Below are 16,926 nucleotides of genomic sequence, written 5' to 3' on the forward strand. Positions count from 1 at the left end.
TCTTTTTTTTTTTTTTTTTTTTGATTTTCGAGACAGGATTTCTCTGTAGCTTTTTGGTTCCTGTGCTGGAACTAGCTCTTGTAGACCAGGCTGGCCTCGAACTCACAGAGATCCGCCTGTCTCTGCCTCCCGAGTGCTGGGATTAAAGGCGTGCGCCACCACCGCCCGGCTTCTTTTGCAATCTTTTAAAATTTATTTTTATGTGTGTGTTTGCCTGCATAGATGCCTGTACACCGTGTGCAAGCTGTGCCCAAGCTGACCAGAAGAGGGCATCAGACGCCCTAGAATGGGAATTATAGCTGTTTGTGAGGGTACTGGGATCTGAACCTGGGTCCTTTGCAAGGGCATTGAGTGCTCTTCACTGCTGAGCCAGCGTCTCAGCTCCCCTCCCCTTTTATGCTTTGAGACAGATCTTGTACAGCCCTGGCTGGTTTCAGACTTGCTGTGTAGCTGGTGTAAAATCAGCACCTCACTGAGTCTGGACAAATGTAGACCTTTGTAAAGCTGCATATGCATGTACATCAGAAACAAAACAAGAGCTTACTGGCCAGTATGACATCATAGCGTTATAATCCCAATACTAAGGAGGATGGTGGGTTCCAGGCCAGCCTGGGCTACACAGGGAGACCCTGTCTGTCAATGGTAACTTCAACAAAAGTGTCTTTGCTTTCAGAGATACAGGCTGTGGTTGTGTAACTGGGAACCGATAACCGGAAAGAGGGCCCAGGACGGCCAAGGGCAAAGGTAAGGGAATAGGGAAGGGCCCTGCCTCCCTAACTCCTGCTTCACCAGTGTTTTTTATGGAAAAAAAATTATGAATGAATGAATTTTTATTACTCTTTGGTCACACTCTGTGTCCCCAGCGCTATGGACAGCCACAGACACCAAGTGAAAGGTACCCAATACAATCTGCCTTGTTCAGATGGGGAGACTAAGGTCCAGAGATAGGCAGACACTTCCATGGGCCTTGAAGCTTGGAAGCTGGGTTGAATATGGGGTGGCCAGGACCAGTGGCCTTGACCTTCCCTTCCCTGTTATAGTTAAGGAATCTGATCCGAGCCCCCTTGCAGGTTGTCTGTGTGCCACAGGAATGGAGGGAGCTTTGGTGGAGCACGTCAGGGCTGAGCCTTTCCATAGAGTCACTCCTCTGCTGGAGAGCTGGGCACTGTCTCAGGTGGCAGGCATGCCCGTCTTCCTCAAATATGAGAATGTGCAGCCAGCTGGCTCCTTTAAGATCCGAGGCATCGGACATTTCTGTCAGCAGGTGAAGGAGGGTGGGCATGAACTGGGGGGGGGGGTCATGCAGGGCTGTGGAGGAAGTGTGGGCAGGAGAGAGGGAGAGGAATGTTGGGTGTGGATGGAGCATCCAGCTATATCCCACAAAGGCCTCCATGACTGGAGTGACCCCCAACTCCATCCTTTCTCTCTCCAGATGGCCATGAAGGGATGCAGACATCTGGTGTGCTCCTCAGGTGACCCCACTCCTCTCTGTTTTACTAGGAGTCCTCAGGACTGGGGTGGGGGCAGGGGAGCCAGCTAGCACATTGGCCAATGTCCAGAGTTCGCTTGCTTCCTTCCTTCTTTCGTTCCTTCGTTCCTCCCTCCCTCCTTTTCTTCTTTTTTTTTTCTTTGTAAAGGCTATGTTAGGGATTCCTGATTCTCCTGTCTCCCCCTCCTGAGCACTGGGATTGCAGGTCTGCACCATCAGGACCAGTTTAGTTCCATTTTAAGGATTAGCCTCATTCGGGCCGCATCTCAGACAGCCACACCCTATCTATTTTCAGTCCCTTTCCTATAATCCGAGATTTGTGGTGGTTGCAAGCGACAGAGCTCCGTCTCACGGAGGTTTAAACTGCAGGCTCCAAGTTCTGAACTTCCTCAGGATAAGCGACTTTCAGACATGGCTGAATCCAGCCGGTCTCTTCTCTTGCTCTCTGTCTTCTGCTTTTTCTTCTCCTTTTCCTCTTTGTCCAGGCCGTACAGAAGCCTGGGCAACATACTCACCCCTGAAGCGGTAACGGGGTGCGGAGGTTGCGTTATCTGATTGGGTTGATGTAGATCAGGTGTCTCCCTCTGTCAGCAGTGGGGCAGATACACAGGCGATTTGCCGGGAGGTGGGGGCTGGGAGGCAGGTGAAGTCTGAGGAACTCCTCCCTCCACTGCTCCCAGGGGGCAATGCAGGAATTGCAGCCGCTTACTCGGCTCGGAAGCTGGGCATCCCTGTCACCATTGTGCTTCCAGAGAACACTTCCACGCAGGTGGTGAGGCGGCTGGAGGGGGAGGGGGCCGAGGTCCAGCTGGCTGGGAAGGTAAGGAGAAAGTGGAAAGCAAAGGGCGGAGTGGTAAGGGGGGGGTGCTGTGTCCTCCCCCACAGCACCCCAGGGCACTGCCTCCGCTTATTATGGACAAACACTGGCCAGAACTAGTGTTTCGGTCTTCAGTCTTCTCTCAGGAGGGTGGAGAGAAGAGAGGATGGGCACTTTGAGGGCTGGGACCTCTGGACGTCTTGTCCCATCCCGAGAAGACCCTTGTCAGAGGGCTGGAGAATAGTGTCCCCCATCCTCACTGACACTTGGTACTGGGACCTGAAAGGCTGGCAGTCTGATAAGACGGAAAGTCTTCGGTGATGGATGTGTCATTTCTTACTCTGAGACCGCAATAAGAAAGTAAAGGAGGGGCTGGAGAGATGGCTCAGTGGTTAAGAGCACTGATTGCTCTTCCAGAGGACCCGGGTTCAATTCCCAGCACCCACATGGCAGCTCACAACTGTCTGAAAATGCAGTTCCACAAGATCTGACACCTTCACACCAATGCACATTAAAAAAAAGTTAAATAAATCATTAAAAAAAAAAAGTAAAGGAAACACCAGAAGACCCCACACTGAAACTGTATCCTCCCAAACCGTGGTAACCAAAGCTGTATCCTCTAAAGACAGGATTTCTCTGTGTAGCCCTGGCTGTCCTGGAACTCACTATGTATGTAGACCAGGCCGGCCTCGAACTCACAGAGATCCACCTGCTTCTGCCTCCCAAGTGCTGGGATGAAAGGCGTGCGCCACCACCGCCACTGATTTCTGCTTCTCTGCTACCTTTGACTCATCCACCCACCCATCCCGGAAGAGGGCAGGAAGCCCACTCTGCAGGACAGGGCATGTCTGTGCCGTCTGGAGCGTCCTCAGAGTTCAGAAGGGTTGTGCCCCCTGAGTGGGCCACAGCAGCTCTCAATCCTTATTGGTGGAGCCTGTTCCAAGCAGCCCACTTTGTCCACTCCTCAGCCAGGCACTATGATCAGGGGACACCAGAAGGTGAGCTCTGGGTGACCTATGGTGGGCACAGGTGTCAGGAGCCATCTCTGCCCACATCTATGCTTCAGCTCACCGTGGGCCACTGTCGGGTGACATGGACTCTCATGGATAGACTGCAGGGATCCGGCTGAAATGTGGGGTTGGTGTGAAGGATTTGTCCCCTTCTGTGGGCCCAAAGCAGGCTCCATGTCACCAGCCCTGGTATCCTTTGGCTCTGCACACACTGGGTTGTTCTGGTCCTGCTGTCATAGGGACTCGGATCCCTTTGAGTTTTAGGGACACATGTGGTGTCCTTTGGCCCATACAGAGGCTGCAGGCCTCATCCTGGGAGGTGTGGTCTCATTCAGGGGAGATCTCCTCTAGCTCTGTAAGCGACCACAGTCCCTGTGGAGTCTGCACCCCAACTTTTTCCAGGGCTGCTACTTCTCTTTAGGTCTGGGATGAAGCCAACATAAAGGCGCAAGAATTGGCCACAAGGGACGGCTGGGTGAATGTCTCCCCGTTTGATCATCCCCTGATATGGTGAGGCTTGTAGCTTTGTTTCCAGGGTGCCAGAGCGGGGGGGGGGGGAACCCCTTCCTGAATCAGGGCCTGAGGAAACTAAGACCCAGAAAGGAGAAGAGCCTTCAAAGCCAGGCAGACATTTGCTTCTTGGGAGTTGTTTTGTGGAAAGCACATAACTGTCTGTGCCTCAGTTTCTCCTTTGATAGAATGGAAATTAGAGTATAAAATAGTCCTTATCAAACACGTGCCTTGGGGCCTCATCTGAGAAGATGAGGTAGTAACCAGGAAGCCCACTGAGGCACAGAGAAGTCAAGACACTTGCCCAAGGTCAGCTGGTCAGGGGCAGAGACAGGGTTCTGCTTCAGAACCCCAGCTGGTCCTAAGTCACAGGCTGGTTCCTCTTAACCCTCTCTGATAGGGGCGTTTCTTCCCAGAGTGAAGAGCAAGGATGAGGCAGAGGGGTCTCCTTTCCTGGGACCCCCATCGTTCACTCCACCCCTACCCTACAGGGAAGGCCACGCCAGTCTAGTACGGGAGCTGAAGGAGTCGCTGGGGAGCCCGCCGGGTGCTGTGGTGCTGGCCGTAGGGGGTGGAGGACTCCTCGCAGGTGTGACAGCTGGCCTGCTGGAGGTAGGCTGGCAACATGTGCCCATTGTTGCGATGGAGACCCGAGGGGCACACAGCTTCAACGCGGCCTTGCAGGCAGGCAGGCTGGTCACGCTGCCAGACATCACCAGGTGGGTCTGGATGGAGCATCCGAGGGGGTAGAGGGCGGGGTGTCTCTGTCCTATGGTCTCTTTGTCCAAGGGAGTGGGAGTGGGGGCACCCCAAAGGTCTGCTTGTCCTGAAATTCTTACTTTATTTTCCAAGATAAGGTTTCTCTGTAGCTTTGGAGCTGTGTAGACCAGGCTGGCCTCAAACTCATGGAGATCCACTTGTCTCTGCCTCCCAAGTGCTGGGATTAAAAGTGTGCGCCACCACCGCCTGGCTTGCCCTGAAATTCTAACCACTGTCGCAAAGATCCAAGTTAGAGGGTGTGAAAAAAACAACAACGCGGGTTTATGGGTATACCCCTGTCATCCCGACACTTATGAGGCAGGAGGCTTGAGAGTGGAGTCCAGCCTGAACTTGCATAGACAGACCCTGTCTCAGAATAAGGGTGTGGGTGGTGCTGGAGAGGTTCAGTGGGTGTATGCCTGCCTCAGAAGCATGAAGATTTGATCTCAGATTCTTAGCACCGACATAAAATCTGGGTACAGTGGCAGCACCTGTGACCCCAGAACTGGGAGAGTGGCATTTCAGAGAGGCTTGCTGGCCACTCAGCCTAACAGAAGAAGTGAACCCCAGATGCAGTGGGCGACCCTGCCTCAAAAACATGCAAATGCAAGCTGGCCAGCTTCCCAGGGCTGCTGGAAGAGATGCCCACACACTGGGTCCAGGAGGTAGACCTGGAAGGTCAGTAAAGTTCCTGCGTTGCCAGCATGAGGACCAGTGTTCAGTCCCCTGGACCCGTGGAAGACAGCGGAGCGTGGTGGTGTGTGCTTGTAGTCTAGTCCTGGGCAGGCAGAGGCAGGTGGAGCCAGGTTAACGAGACCCTGTAAAGAAGAGCGAGAAAGAAAGAAAAGGAAAAAAGGGGGGCTTACTCCAGAGTGGCAGCCCAGCTGTTTAGGCCCCAAGCTAGGTACATGCCCCCCCAGCCAGGCACAGCAGAAAGCACCACGTGATACCCACAGGTGAGGCACATGGGGGTGACCTAGCTTCCCCCCTTGGTTTTGGGGGTCACATCTGTCCCCAGTTCCCTTCTTGACCTCGTCCTCACACCTACTATGCCATTGTCTTAGTCAGGGTTTCTATAGCTGTAAAGAGACATTGTGACCACAGCTACCCTTAGAAAGAACGTTTAAGTGAGGTGGCAGCTCATAGTTTCAGAGGTTCAGTCCCTTATCCTCATGGTGGGGAGCGTGGTGGCACGCGGGCAGACGTGGTGCTGGAGCAGGAGCTGAGAGTCCATCTTCTTGCAGGCCGCAGGAAGTAGACTGTGACACTGGGTAGTTTCGTGAGCAACGAAAACCTCAAATTTCGCCCCCACAGTGACACACTTCCTCCAGCAAGGCCAAACCTACTCCAGCAATAGTGCCACACTCTATGAGACTATGGGGGCAAATTACATTCAAACCACCACAGTCATTGATCCTTGGTGTGGGGCAACAGCCTCCCCTGTCCACTGGACCAGCCTTGTGGCCATTTGTGTGTGTCGGGGGGCATGTGATACAAAACCACGTTCTTCACTTATTCAAACTGTAGTCAGTATTTTTTTTTTTGATCCCAGTGGTGGTGGTACACGCCTTTAATCCCAGCACTTGGGAGGCAGAGGCAGGCGGATCTCTGTGAGTTAGAGGCCAGTCTGGTCTACAAGAGCTAGTTCCAGGACAGGCTCCAAAGCTACAGAGAAACCCTGTCTCAAAAATTCAAAAACAAAAAAAAGTTTTTGAGATGTAGCCTAGGATAGCCTTGAACTCCCTATATAGTTGAGGATGACCTTGAACTGATCCTCTTTCCATGTGCTAGGATTCTAGTTGCACCCCACCACATCCAGTTATGGGGTGCTGGGGATGGAACCCAGGGCCTCATGCTTGCTGGGTGAGCACTCATCCCACTTTGTTCAGTACTGGGAGCGGAGCCCAGAGGTTTCTTCTAGTACCTTATTGAGAGAGTTCAAGGCCAGCCTGGATTCTGGTGTACTGCCACTTAGCTCCACTTCCTTTGTAGCCCAGGCTGGCCTGAACTTTCTCTGTGGCCCACTAAGCTACAGCCCTCTGTAAGACTTATTAACCTTGACTTGTGCCCATCCTCACCCCTCTCCCAAGCCTGCAGCCAAACTCCAGGCTCTCTCCCTCCCTCTGCTGAGGCCTCTCTTTCTGTCCTTGTGATGGCTGAAGGCCCCGACCTCTTGCACATGTCAGTTCTATGTCTGGAACACTTCTCATCTGTCTTGCTTGTCTCCCCTTGGGTGTCAGCACAGAGAAACCCCACTGCTGTCTCCTGGGGTGTCGGGTTCTGATGCTCCCCACAGTGTACCATGTGGGGGCTCATTCATTTGCACCCCCTGCCCTGGATACAGGACCAGGGCCTCAGACATGGTTCCGACTCTGAGCTCTGACAGGGTCCCATGAAGTTGTCCAGGCTAGCCCCGAACTCTTTCTGTAGCCCAGACTGGCCCTGAACTCTCTCTCTCTCTCTCTCTGTGTAGCCCAGCATGTCTGGGCTTCCTGACATCCTGTCCATCACAGGATGTGGATGACCTGGGGCTCTGTAGGGTAGGGCTCTGATGTTTCTGCTCTTCCATCTCCCCCCTGCCCACCTCCCTACAGTGTAGCCAGGAGCCTGGGAGCCAAGAGGGTGGCTGCGCGGACCTTGGAGTGTGCGAAGGAGTGTGAGATCCTCTCGGAGGTGGTGGAAGACCGGGAGGCTGTGAAGGCAGTGCAGAGGTTCCTGGGTGAGTGCAACCCAGGCCATCTCTCCACAGCAACCGTGTCCCCAGCGTCTGGGGACAGCTGGCTGGGCAGTGATGATGTCACGGGTGTGTCCAGTAGTGGACGGGAGGAGGGGAAGTCTTAGGCAGCTTCAGGATATTGGCACATGCTCCTCCTACCTTCTTGCCTCTGGATGTCCCTCCTGGCCCCATCGCCCAATGCCTGTCCACGGTGATGGCTAGTGATCCAGTATATCCTCCTCCAAGAAGCCACCCTGATCTCCCCCACACCTCCATACTAGCTAGAGACTTCCAATACACTTACCCCTCTGCCCACAGCTGCCTGGTTTTTATCTACTGTTTGGGTGTAACTGGATGGGGGTAGGGCTTTGTGTCTTAGCCACCGTTATGTCCCTAGGGTCTTCCAAACACAGAGGCAGGCAGAGAGTGAGGTATTTGTTGAATGAATGGGTGAATGTACAAGTGAGTGGGGAAGATGAATAATGGATGGATGGGCAGTAGAGGGAGAGAAGGGTGAATGGATGTGTGGGGGTAGGTGGGTAGGGAAGGGTAGGTGGGTAGGGAAGGGTAGGTGGGTAGGGAAGGGTAGGTGGGTAGGGAAGGGTAGGTGGGTAGGGAAGGATAGGTGGGTAGGGAAGGATAGGTGTGTGGATGGGTGGGTGTGTGGATGAGTGGGTGGGTGGGTGGATAGGTGGGTGGGTAGATCAGTTGGTAGGTAGATAGTGGGCAAATGGACACGTTGAGCAGGTTGATGAATGAAATCACATGATGGGTAGGAGATGGATGGATGGATGGCTGGCTGCTGGCTTGCTTTACAGATGAAGGCTACACTGATGGATGGACAGAGAGGCAGCCAAGTGGTGGAGTAAGGAGTAGGTCTGTAGAGAGTCAGACCTGTGATGGCAGAGGGGTGAATGATGGATGGATGGGTGGGTGGATGCATGGGTGGGTGGATGGATGCTTGGGTGGGAGGATGGGTGATGTACAGATGGAGAGATGGATAGAGAGGTAAATGAAGAGATGTATGTGTGTATGTATGGATGGATGAATGAGTGGGTGGGTGGATGGATGGATGGATCTATGGGTGGGTGGGTGGAGCCCTCTTGCTGAGCACTGGCTGACAGTCCTCCTGCTTCCTACCCACAGATGATGAGCGCATCCTGGTGGAGCCTGCCTGTGGGGCCGCCCTGGCTGCTATATACTCAGGCATCCTGGGGAGGCTCCAGGCTGAGGGCCGCCTAGGCCCGGCCCTGGCTTCCATTGTGGTCATTGTGTGTGGTGGCAACAACATCAGTAGCCAACAGCTCCAGGAGCTGAAAACCCAACTGGGCTGTAGCTGAGGGCTCCCAGGGACCCCAGAGAGGCTCCTGGACACCTTCATGGCCACCCAAGGGAGTGTCCTACCCTCCTCCTACCTTCCTCCTTCAGGTAGCCCTCTTGGATTGCTCCCAGGGGCTCCCTGCAGTCCACTGAATAAAGCTGCCTGAGCTGAGTGTGTGGTTTCCACAGGTTCTGTGTTTTTACCCCTCGAGCTACACAATACTGAAGCAGGTTATGGGACAGTGACTCCTCATCACCTCATGGGTGGCTGCACCGAGCCTTAAAACATGTCCCTCCCTGGAGGAGACGATATCACCTGCTTAACTGCCGGTAACTTTCCCAAGAGTTTGTGAGTCCTTCTCTGCATGACGGTCACAGAGGCCCTGCCAGCGAGTCCCTGTCACAGTGTGTGTGTGACTCCCCTCCTTCCTCCACGTCTCCACTCTCAGATCGTCTGCCTGCACTGTGTTCCCCCCAGAACTGCAGATTTGGCTCTCACTGGCCCCTTGGAGTCACAATCTGTGAGTGTGTGTGTGTGTGTGTGTGTAAAGTGTCCTAATGCCTCAAGGTCACGAAGCTGGCATGTGACCCAGCCAGGTGCAGACTGTACTTCTCAGTGTTACTAGGATACCTCAGCCTGAGTACTAAGGGTAGCAGGGCTAGGGGAGAGAGATAGGAGTCGTGTTGTGTGTCCCCCCACCCCTTCCCAGTGGGTCAAAGCCTTCAGCCCTAGACAATTTCCTAGGAAACAAGATGACGTCAACTCCGTTGAAGCCACAAGGGGGCAGCAGAGTGTCTCCTATGGGCAAGGAGGCTCAGGGTATCTTGCGTTCCTGCAACCGTGGGATTCCCTTCGGCTCTCTAACAACCTGGGGGTTCTGAGACCCCAGAGCGGTCTGGGACACACCTGTCTTTGTATGGGGTCTTCTGATTCCCCTTACAGTCTGCCAGGTGACAAAGCTTATCAGGAGGGGGAGGGGTCACAGCACAGGGTAAAACTCTTTTCCCAGTGGTGTGTGGGCTGTGTGCCCTCAGGCAAGTGTCCTTCCTTCTCAGGGCCTGCAGCCTACAGACTGTGACTCACCTGCTTCCTCAAAGGCAGGATTCTGGCAGCAGTGTCCTCCACTCTCAGATCTTCTGCCTGCCCTGTGTGTTCCCTCCAGAACCACAGACCTGGCCCTCACGTGCCAAGAATCCCCTACCAGGCACCTGGGAACCAGTTCCTGGTTCCTTGGAGCCACAATCTGTGAATCTGCCAGGAAAGAGACTTTGGCGCTGTGAGTCCTGGAGCCGGATGCATCCAGACCTGAGTCTGTCTTTATTCTTGTTAATTATCCAAGGCGTCCTGAGCAGACATTCCACGCCACTCTCGTTCTTGCTGTCCGCCATCCCAGTGCTCTGGGCTGTGATGTGGGCTGATGGAGGAGGGCTACTATGTGTGTCCCATAATGACCAATGCCATCCAGATAATTGCTATCTGCAGGCAGGTGAGGAAACTGAGTCAGGACAGTTGAACCGCTTGGCCTGGACACACAGCTTCTGTCTAGAAGCTCCCCTTCCTCAGCCTGTGCTTCTTGCCTGCCTTGTTTCCTATGCTTCTGACTCACATACTTCCTTCAAGCCTGGCATGAAGTCTGCCTCCTCCTGGAAGCCTCCTAGGACTGTCCAGGCTGGCATTATTCTTCCCTTCTCCTGTCCCTATGCCCGAGTGGCAGAGACAGTCTTCGGTCCAGGTGCTAGGGATCCCAGGCAGCCCTGGCTTGGCCTCAGCCCCGTGACTGCCCCTCCTGGGAGACCTGTCAGCTGCTGTTTGCTCCTTGCCTGGTCTCTGGAGCCGCAGATAATAGCCCCAGAGGACTGTTGACCCACCTGGATAACATGTGTGCTTCTGAGCTCGATTCAGACCCTCTGGTTGATGCCCAAGGCATCTGAAAGCTGGGAGGGTGGAGAGAGTCAGGGGACAAAGGAAACGGGAACATGGCAGACTTGTGGCAGGGCCAGGTTCTGTGGGTGCCTCTGGGGTCTCTGTTACGAGAGCAGAGCCTGGGAAGGGGCTGGAGTCAGAGGGCATTCGTCTGGGGCTGCACAGGGTCACTGCAAGCTGTATCTGTTTGTTCCTGCTCACATGCAGCCCCTCCCCAGCTTTGCTGTGACTCCCACTGCCCCTTCTTCTCAGCTACTGGGTTTTGCCCAGATCCTCTGTCTCATTCCTCAAGCTTTGGCTGGCAAAGGGGCTGTTGTCACTTGGAGTGGGTGCAGGGAGGGAGGAAGAAGGCCAAGTCAGGTGGCAGGTGCTTGGTCCTTTCAGCTGGGGTGGCAGCGTGGAGAAATGGCACCTGTTGTTAACCTCTGGCTTCCACATGCACACGTACACACACGTGTGCTCACACATGCGCACACACATACAATGTGTAACTGATGGGGGTTTTAAAGAGAGGTGAGGAAGACAGGGAAGATTGTGTTGGAGAAACCACAGAGGCCGTTTTAGTAGGATGGGCTATTAAAGGAGTCCCGACTTTCAGATAGGATAGCTCATCAGCACATCAGTGAGTCTTTCCCAGATAATAGGGGAAGCTATTATGATTTCCTTTGACAGCACTAGGGACCAAAGCCAAGCCTTACACATTCTAGGCAAGTGCCATATCACTGAGCCACACCCACAGCTTAGAAAAGGTAACTTTTTGCGCCGAGGCTCAAAAGCAACAAAGGGGAGGGAGAGGGAAGAGCTCCAGTAGCCATATATGCAAAGGTCCAGAGACAGAATTGCAGTCCCCGGCCTGCCTCCCTCAGTCCCATGCCCAATTTACGGCTCCCTCTCCATCCTGAGCTAACTTGACCATTGAGTGAACAAAATGGTAGAACCCCCTCCTTAGGTTTAAAACCCCTGATGGGAGGGTAAAGTGGACCCTTGGCTGCTAGAGTGGTTGGCGGCACACAGTGTGGAGTTGCCCCCTGCCCACGGGAGCCCTTGCGTCTAGGGATACGCGGGCCCACAGCGGATGGACGCTTGACCTGCTCACAGAAGGATCTGAAATGGCAAGCAGCCGCTGGGTCCCTAGTCAGGCCAACTCAACTCAGTGAGGACCCAGACCCACAAGCAGACTCCTAGCTAGGTTTTCTTGCTCGTATCTTCCTCCGCCCTCCGGCTATAAATCACAGCCGGGACTCACCTCCTCTGTCCCTGTGATCTAAACGGACCACCCCCGCCCCCATCTTACCTGCCTCTCCCTTCTCTAGTGTTTGTGCTGCTTAAATTCCACCAAAAATGTCATGGGCGGTCTGCGCGCCCCGCTTCCAAATTCCCTGATAAATCCAGCGCTTGGCAACCCCGGGAGAGGCTTTGTGCAGCAGGGAACCCCATAAATCACCCACTGCCACTCCAGCGTGGGCAATATCTTATGTAAAAAGGTGTTTCCTGGGAGCGCCATGGGCAGGAGAATCCTATTACAGGCCGCCCCATTAATTATAAAGAGTCAAGCAGCCCCTTTCCTGCGATTTTTTATCTTAAGTCCGAAAACTGATTGCCGTCCCCAACCCTTCCCCGCCAAAAAGATCTAAAGAATAAAATCAGTATTTGAAGAACAAATGGCCAAGCGGCTCCTTTTACAATCAGAGTGGGGTCTCTCTTGTTTCTCGGAGGGTAACAGGGATGGGGACCTTGTTGGGCCTGGTACAGTCTCCAGTCCCTGGAGGTGAGCTTGATACTTAGCCTCATGTTACACAGGAGGGAAAGTGAGGCTGTGCTGGAGTCGCATAGTTTGGGGGATTCTTCCAAGATGGGGAGTTAGGTAGAAAACACGCCATGCTGAGTGATGAAAGACATGGGTTCAAATCCTACCTCTACTTCTTTATGATTTCACCCCAACTAGTGGCTGGATGAACCCCTCAGAGTCTCAGTTTCTTTTTCTGCAAAATGGGAGATAAGATCTTGACAGCTGCCAGGTGGTGGTGGCCACACACCTTTAATCCCAGCACTAAGGAAGCACAGGCAGGCTGATCTCTGAGTTCGAGGCCAGCCTAGTCTACAGAAGGAGTTCCTGGATAGCCAGGACTATACAGAGAAACCCTATCTGGAAAAGAAAGAAAGCAACAAGCAAGCAAACAAACAAATCAAAACAGAATAAGAATGTAAAAGAATGCAAAAATGAATCTAAAAAAATAACATTGTAACTGGGGCCTGATTCAGGCCAAGCAGATTCTCCCCTGCGGAAAATGTTGCTGGTTTGTTCACTTTCGTTTCAAAAATTTATTTTAAAGTTAGTTGATCTTGTTTGTTGAGTTTTTGTGGTACCCAAAGCGAGCATGCCTGGGGCAGGACAGAGAGCACCCTCCAACATTTAATATCTCTGCTGCCCTCCCCTCTCCTTTTAGGTGGGGTCTCTCCATGTAATGGAGCCTCGAATTCAGGAATTCACCGTTCCCACATAAGCCTTTCAAACCCTGAGATCGCAGTGGTTACAGTGTCTCTCTGAACCATGCAGATCGACCTAGCTGTCCATACTGCATCCCCCTCCAGGGGACTGCCCTGTGCGCAGACCCAGGTGAGAACTTGGATGAACGAGTGAATGAAGAGAAGGCTAGAGGGCTGGTGGAGGGCTCCAGGATTCCCAGCTGTAACCAGAGAGGGTGAGTGACCCAGATATATACAACACAGCACAACTATGCCAAAGTCAGTCCCAAGTTGAAATGTCACAGACCAGATATGTCTTCAGTTCTGCGCAGTGTGCCACCTAAGGGACATTCCCACAATGTCGCCTCCAGCCTACATTGTCTCCCAAGGGCTTGTCCATCATCCAACATCTAAAGATTCTTTTGAAAGGCTGTGGGTTTATGAATGTTTGCCTGCCTATTTGTCTGCGTACGATGTACATGCAGTATCTGCGGAGTCCAGAAGAGGGCGTTGGATCCTTGGAACTGGAGTTACAGACAGTTGTGAGCTGCCATGTGGGTGCTGGTCCTCTGCAAGAGCAGCCAGTGCTCTCAATCACTGAGTTGTGTTTTAGTCGCCTACAAAGCGTCTTTGACTGTCTCATCCATAGATCAAATCTGCACAGGCTTCGGAAAGAAAGCATCATTTGCCAGAAATAGGCAACCATGTGAATTCGATACAGGGAATATGGGAAAGGTTACTTTGTAACTTCTAGCCAGTTCCCAAGCTGAGCCCTCCGGGTGTTCCATAAGCAGGCCTTCGAGACAGTTTCAACACCAGGGCTTTGCTCCAAACAGCCAGAGGCTCAGAAAATTGAGCAGTGAGACATCCTGGAGGAGTCTTGTCTCACCTGTGGAAACACAGTTGCCCTAAGATCAGCCTAGAGGCTTCACAGGATGATACAGATCTTTAATATCAAGGATCCGAAACATCTTGTAAAGCAGATACCATCCTCAGTGAGATCTGAAATTAGGAGCAGAAACTGGCAATGGCCCCAGCATCAGCCATGGCTCTCAAGACAGGGCGTCTGTCTTTTTTTTTTTTTTTTTTTGTTTGTTTGTTTTTGAGACAGGGTTTCTCTGTAGCTTTGGTGCCTGTCCCGGAACTACCTCTTGTAGACCAGGCTGGCCTCGAACTCCCAGAGATCCGCCTGCCTCTGCGAGTGCTGGGATTAAAGGCGTGTGCCACCACCACCCGGCTGTTGTCTGTCTTTTTAAAGGAAACCCAGGCACTTGTTTATCACACAAATAAATAAAGTCACAAAATGACATATATCGGCAAATAGTAAAAGGATAAGTGTACCAGGCTTCTTTCTCTTGGGCCACCAACCAGCTCCCAAATCATGACATAGAGACTTACTATTAGTTATGAACGCTCAACCTAGCTTAGCCTCATTTCTAGCTCTTTTAACTTAAATTAACCTGTTTCTCTCCATCTACCTTTAGCCTTGGTGCTTTTTACTTTTCTTTCCTTTTGCATGTCTTACTTTCTTGCTTCCTCCAGTGTCTGGCTGCCTGGTGGCTGCCTGGAGGCTGCCTGGAGGCTGCCTGGAGGCTGCCTGGCTTCTTGCCCTCTTCTTCTCCCGCTTTCTCTTTTTTTTCTCCTGTTCTTTTCTCCCCAGCCTAGATTTCTCCTCCTACTTATTCTCTCTGCCTGACAATCCCATCTATTCCTCCCCTACTTAGCTATTGGCCATTCAGCTTTTTATTAGACCAATCAGGTGCCTTAGTCAGGCAAAGTGAAACAAATGTAACCCATCTTTACACAATTAAACACACATCTTAAACAAAGGCAGCACAAACAAATGTAACACACTGTTGCAGAGCTAAAGCAATGTTCTGCAGAGAAACAAATGTAACAGGTCTTTGCCTACTTAAAATAATCGTCCACAGCCGGGCGATGGTGGCCCACGCCTTTAATCCCAGTACTCAGGAGGCAGAGGCAGGCGGATCTCTGTGAGTTCGAGACCAGCCTGGTCTACAGAGCTAGTGCCAGGACAGGCTCCAAAGCCACAGAGAAACCCTGTCTCGAAAAACAAAAACAAACAAAAAAAAATCGTCCACAAGTAAGTGTATGGGATAGGCCATGTCCACTCCATAATACCCCCATGGAGGAGCAGAAGAGGAAGGAGATAGTTCTTGAAAGCTCCTGATTGCTAGGGCCCCATTAGCTGGATTTGGGTAAACTTAAGGTCTCTGAAGCTACCAAATTGACACATATTTATTGATTGTTGCCAGTGTAAGATCAGACCCAGAGCCTTGAGGATGCTAGGAACTCTACCACTGAGCCATATCCCCTGTCCTCCATCAGCCTCTGGAGTTCTGGAATGACAGGTGTGCGCTGCCCCACCTGACTAGTCCTTGATTGAAAATAGTCAAAGCATTTTCTCAAAATGAGGATGTTGAACAGATGGCAGTAATCACATGATGCTGCTCGTGGAGGTCATTATTGCGTCCAGGTCGTGGGTCCCTTCGTGGAGGGTCTGTGATTAGACTGTGATACACATGGCCTTGTTTAACCCTGACAATGACATATATCTGTCTGTATACCTATCTATGTACCTAATCTGTCTATCATCTATCTATGAGACATCTATCATCTATCTATCTATCTATCTATCTATCTATCTATCTATCTATCTATCTATCTATCTATCTGAGACAGGGTCTCTCTACATAGCCCCGGATGTCCTGTGTTGAAATATGAAGTGGCGGCGGGGCTGCGTCCCCAACACCCCGGCCGCTTGGCTAGCTCATGCCCGAAAAACTGTATTCATTTAAGAACTGCTTGGCCCATGAACTCTAGCCCTTACAGGCTAATTCTCGAACCTGGACTAGCCCATTTCTAATCATCTGTGTAAGCACCCCAAGGTGCGCTTACTGGGAAGATTCTAGCCTACATCCATCCGGGGTTGGAGGAGCTTCATTGCGTGCATCTGCCTGGGAGAGCTGAGCATGGCGTCTCTGCTCCAGACAGACCTCACTCTGTAGTGTCTCTGCTCCAGACAGACCTCACTCTGTAGACCAGGCTGGCCTTGAACTCACAGAGATCTGCCTGCCTCTGCCTCCCCAGTGCTGGGATTAAAGATGTGCACTACCACCCGGCTCCCTTTCTTGAGACAGGCTAGCCTCAATCTTGCAGCGCAGCATGGCTGAGAATGACTCTGAACTCCTGATCCTCCTGTTTCTGCTCAGTGTTGGGTTGACAGGGTGTCGCACCAAGCCTGGTTATACAATGCTGGGAATGGAAGCCAGGGCTCTGTGAGCTCTCTACCCGCTGAGCTTGATTCCCGCCTGAACTCCCAGCTGTTTCTGAACCAGTAAAATTCACCTCAGAAAAATTTTACACCAATGGAAGAGACATGGTTGGGGTTTGGATTCGGTATCTGGGTATTCACATGTCGTTCAATGGGCATGCCTACGGTGGCTCTGGAGCCCAGAGTCTGCAGTGCCCCCAAACTCCTGAAGCCATTGCTTTGGATCCTCCCTGGGCCACACTTTGAACAGCAATTGACTGGCTGATCTGGCTTCTGATCCAAAACCATTGCAGTCTTCATGAGAATTTAGGCCACTTTCTTGTCTTTCCTTGACCTCAATTTCATCCCTAGCCACTGGGGGCTATCAAATATTCCCCTACTGGAAGATTCTCTAAAACGTTAAGGAATTAGAGTGTGTGTGAGATGGCTCAGGGGGTAAAGGCGTTCTCTGGGGGCTGGAGAGATGGCTCAGAGGTTAAGAGCACTGGCTTTTCTTCCAGAGGTCCTGAGTTCAATTCCCAGCAACCACATGGTGGCTCACAACCATCTATAATGAGATCTGGTGCCCTCTTCAGGCCTGCAGCCATACATGGAGGCAGAATGTTGTATACATAATAAAT

General features: G+C 52.2%; 1 protein-coding gene across 4 annotated transcripts in view; it reads left to right on the forward strand.

Annotated features, from left to right (window-relative positions):
* Positions 1-8,793, forward strand: part of Sdsl (serine dehydratase like) — an 11,970-nt gene extending 3,177 nt beyond the window's left edge. For 2 of the 4 annotated variants that reach the window (XM_050159049.1, XM_050159048.1), the window contains exons 2-9: positions 674-744; positions 1,071-1,264; positions 1,433-1,472; positions 2,170-2,309; positions 3,738-3,826; positions 4,318-4,545; positions 7,180-7,304; positions 8,448-8,793. In XM_050159049.1, coding sequence (XP_050015006.1) covers positions 1,091-1,264; positions 1,433-1,472; positions 2,170-2,309; positions 3,738-3,826; positions 4,318-4,545; positions 7,180-7,304; positions 8,448-8,641 — 990 coding nt within the window. In that variant the 5' untranslated portion in view covers positions 674-744; positions 1,071-1,090 and the 3' untranslated portion in view covers positions 8,642-8,793. The remainder of the gene's footprint in view (positions 1-673; positions 745-1,070; positions 1,265-1,432; positions 1,473-2,169; positions 2,310-3,737; positions 3,827-4,317; positions 4,546-7,179; positions 7,305-8,447) is intronic. The other 2 variants (XM_050159051.1, XM_050159050.1) reach the window with 1 other exon arrangement.
* Positions 8,794-16,926: the final 8,133 nt, after the last annotated feature.

This window comes from Alexandromys fortis, unplaced genomic scaffold (genome assembly GCF_014885135.2).
Source record: "Alexandromys fortis isolate MF-2015 unplaced genomic scaffold, M_Fortis_MF-2015_v1.1 scaffold_90, whole genome shotgun sequence".
Lineage (NCBI taxonomy): Eukaryota > Metazoa > Chordata > Mammalia > Rodentia > Cricetidae > Alexandromys > Alexandromys fortis.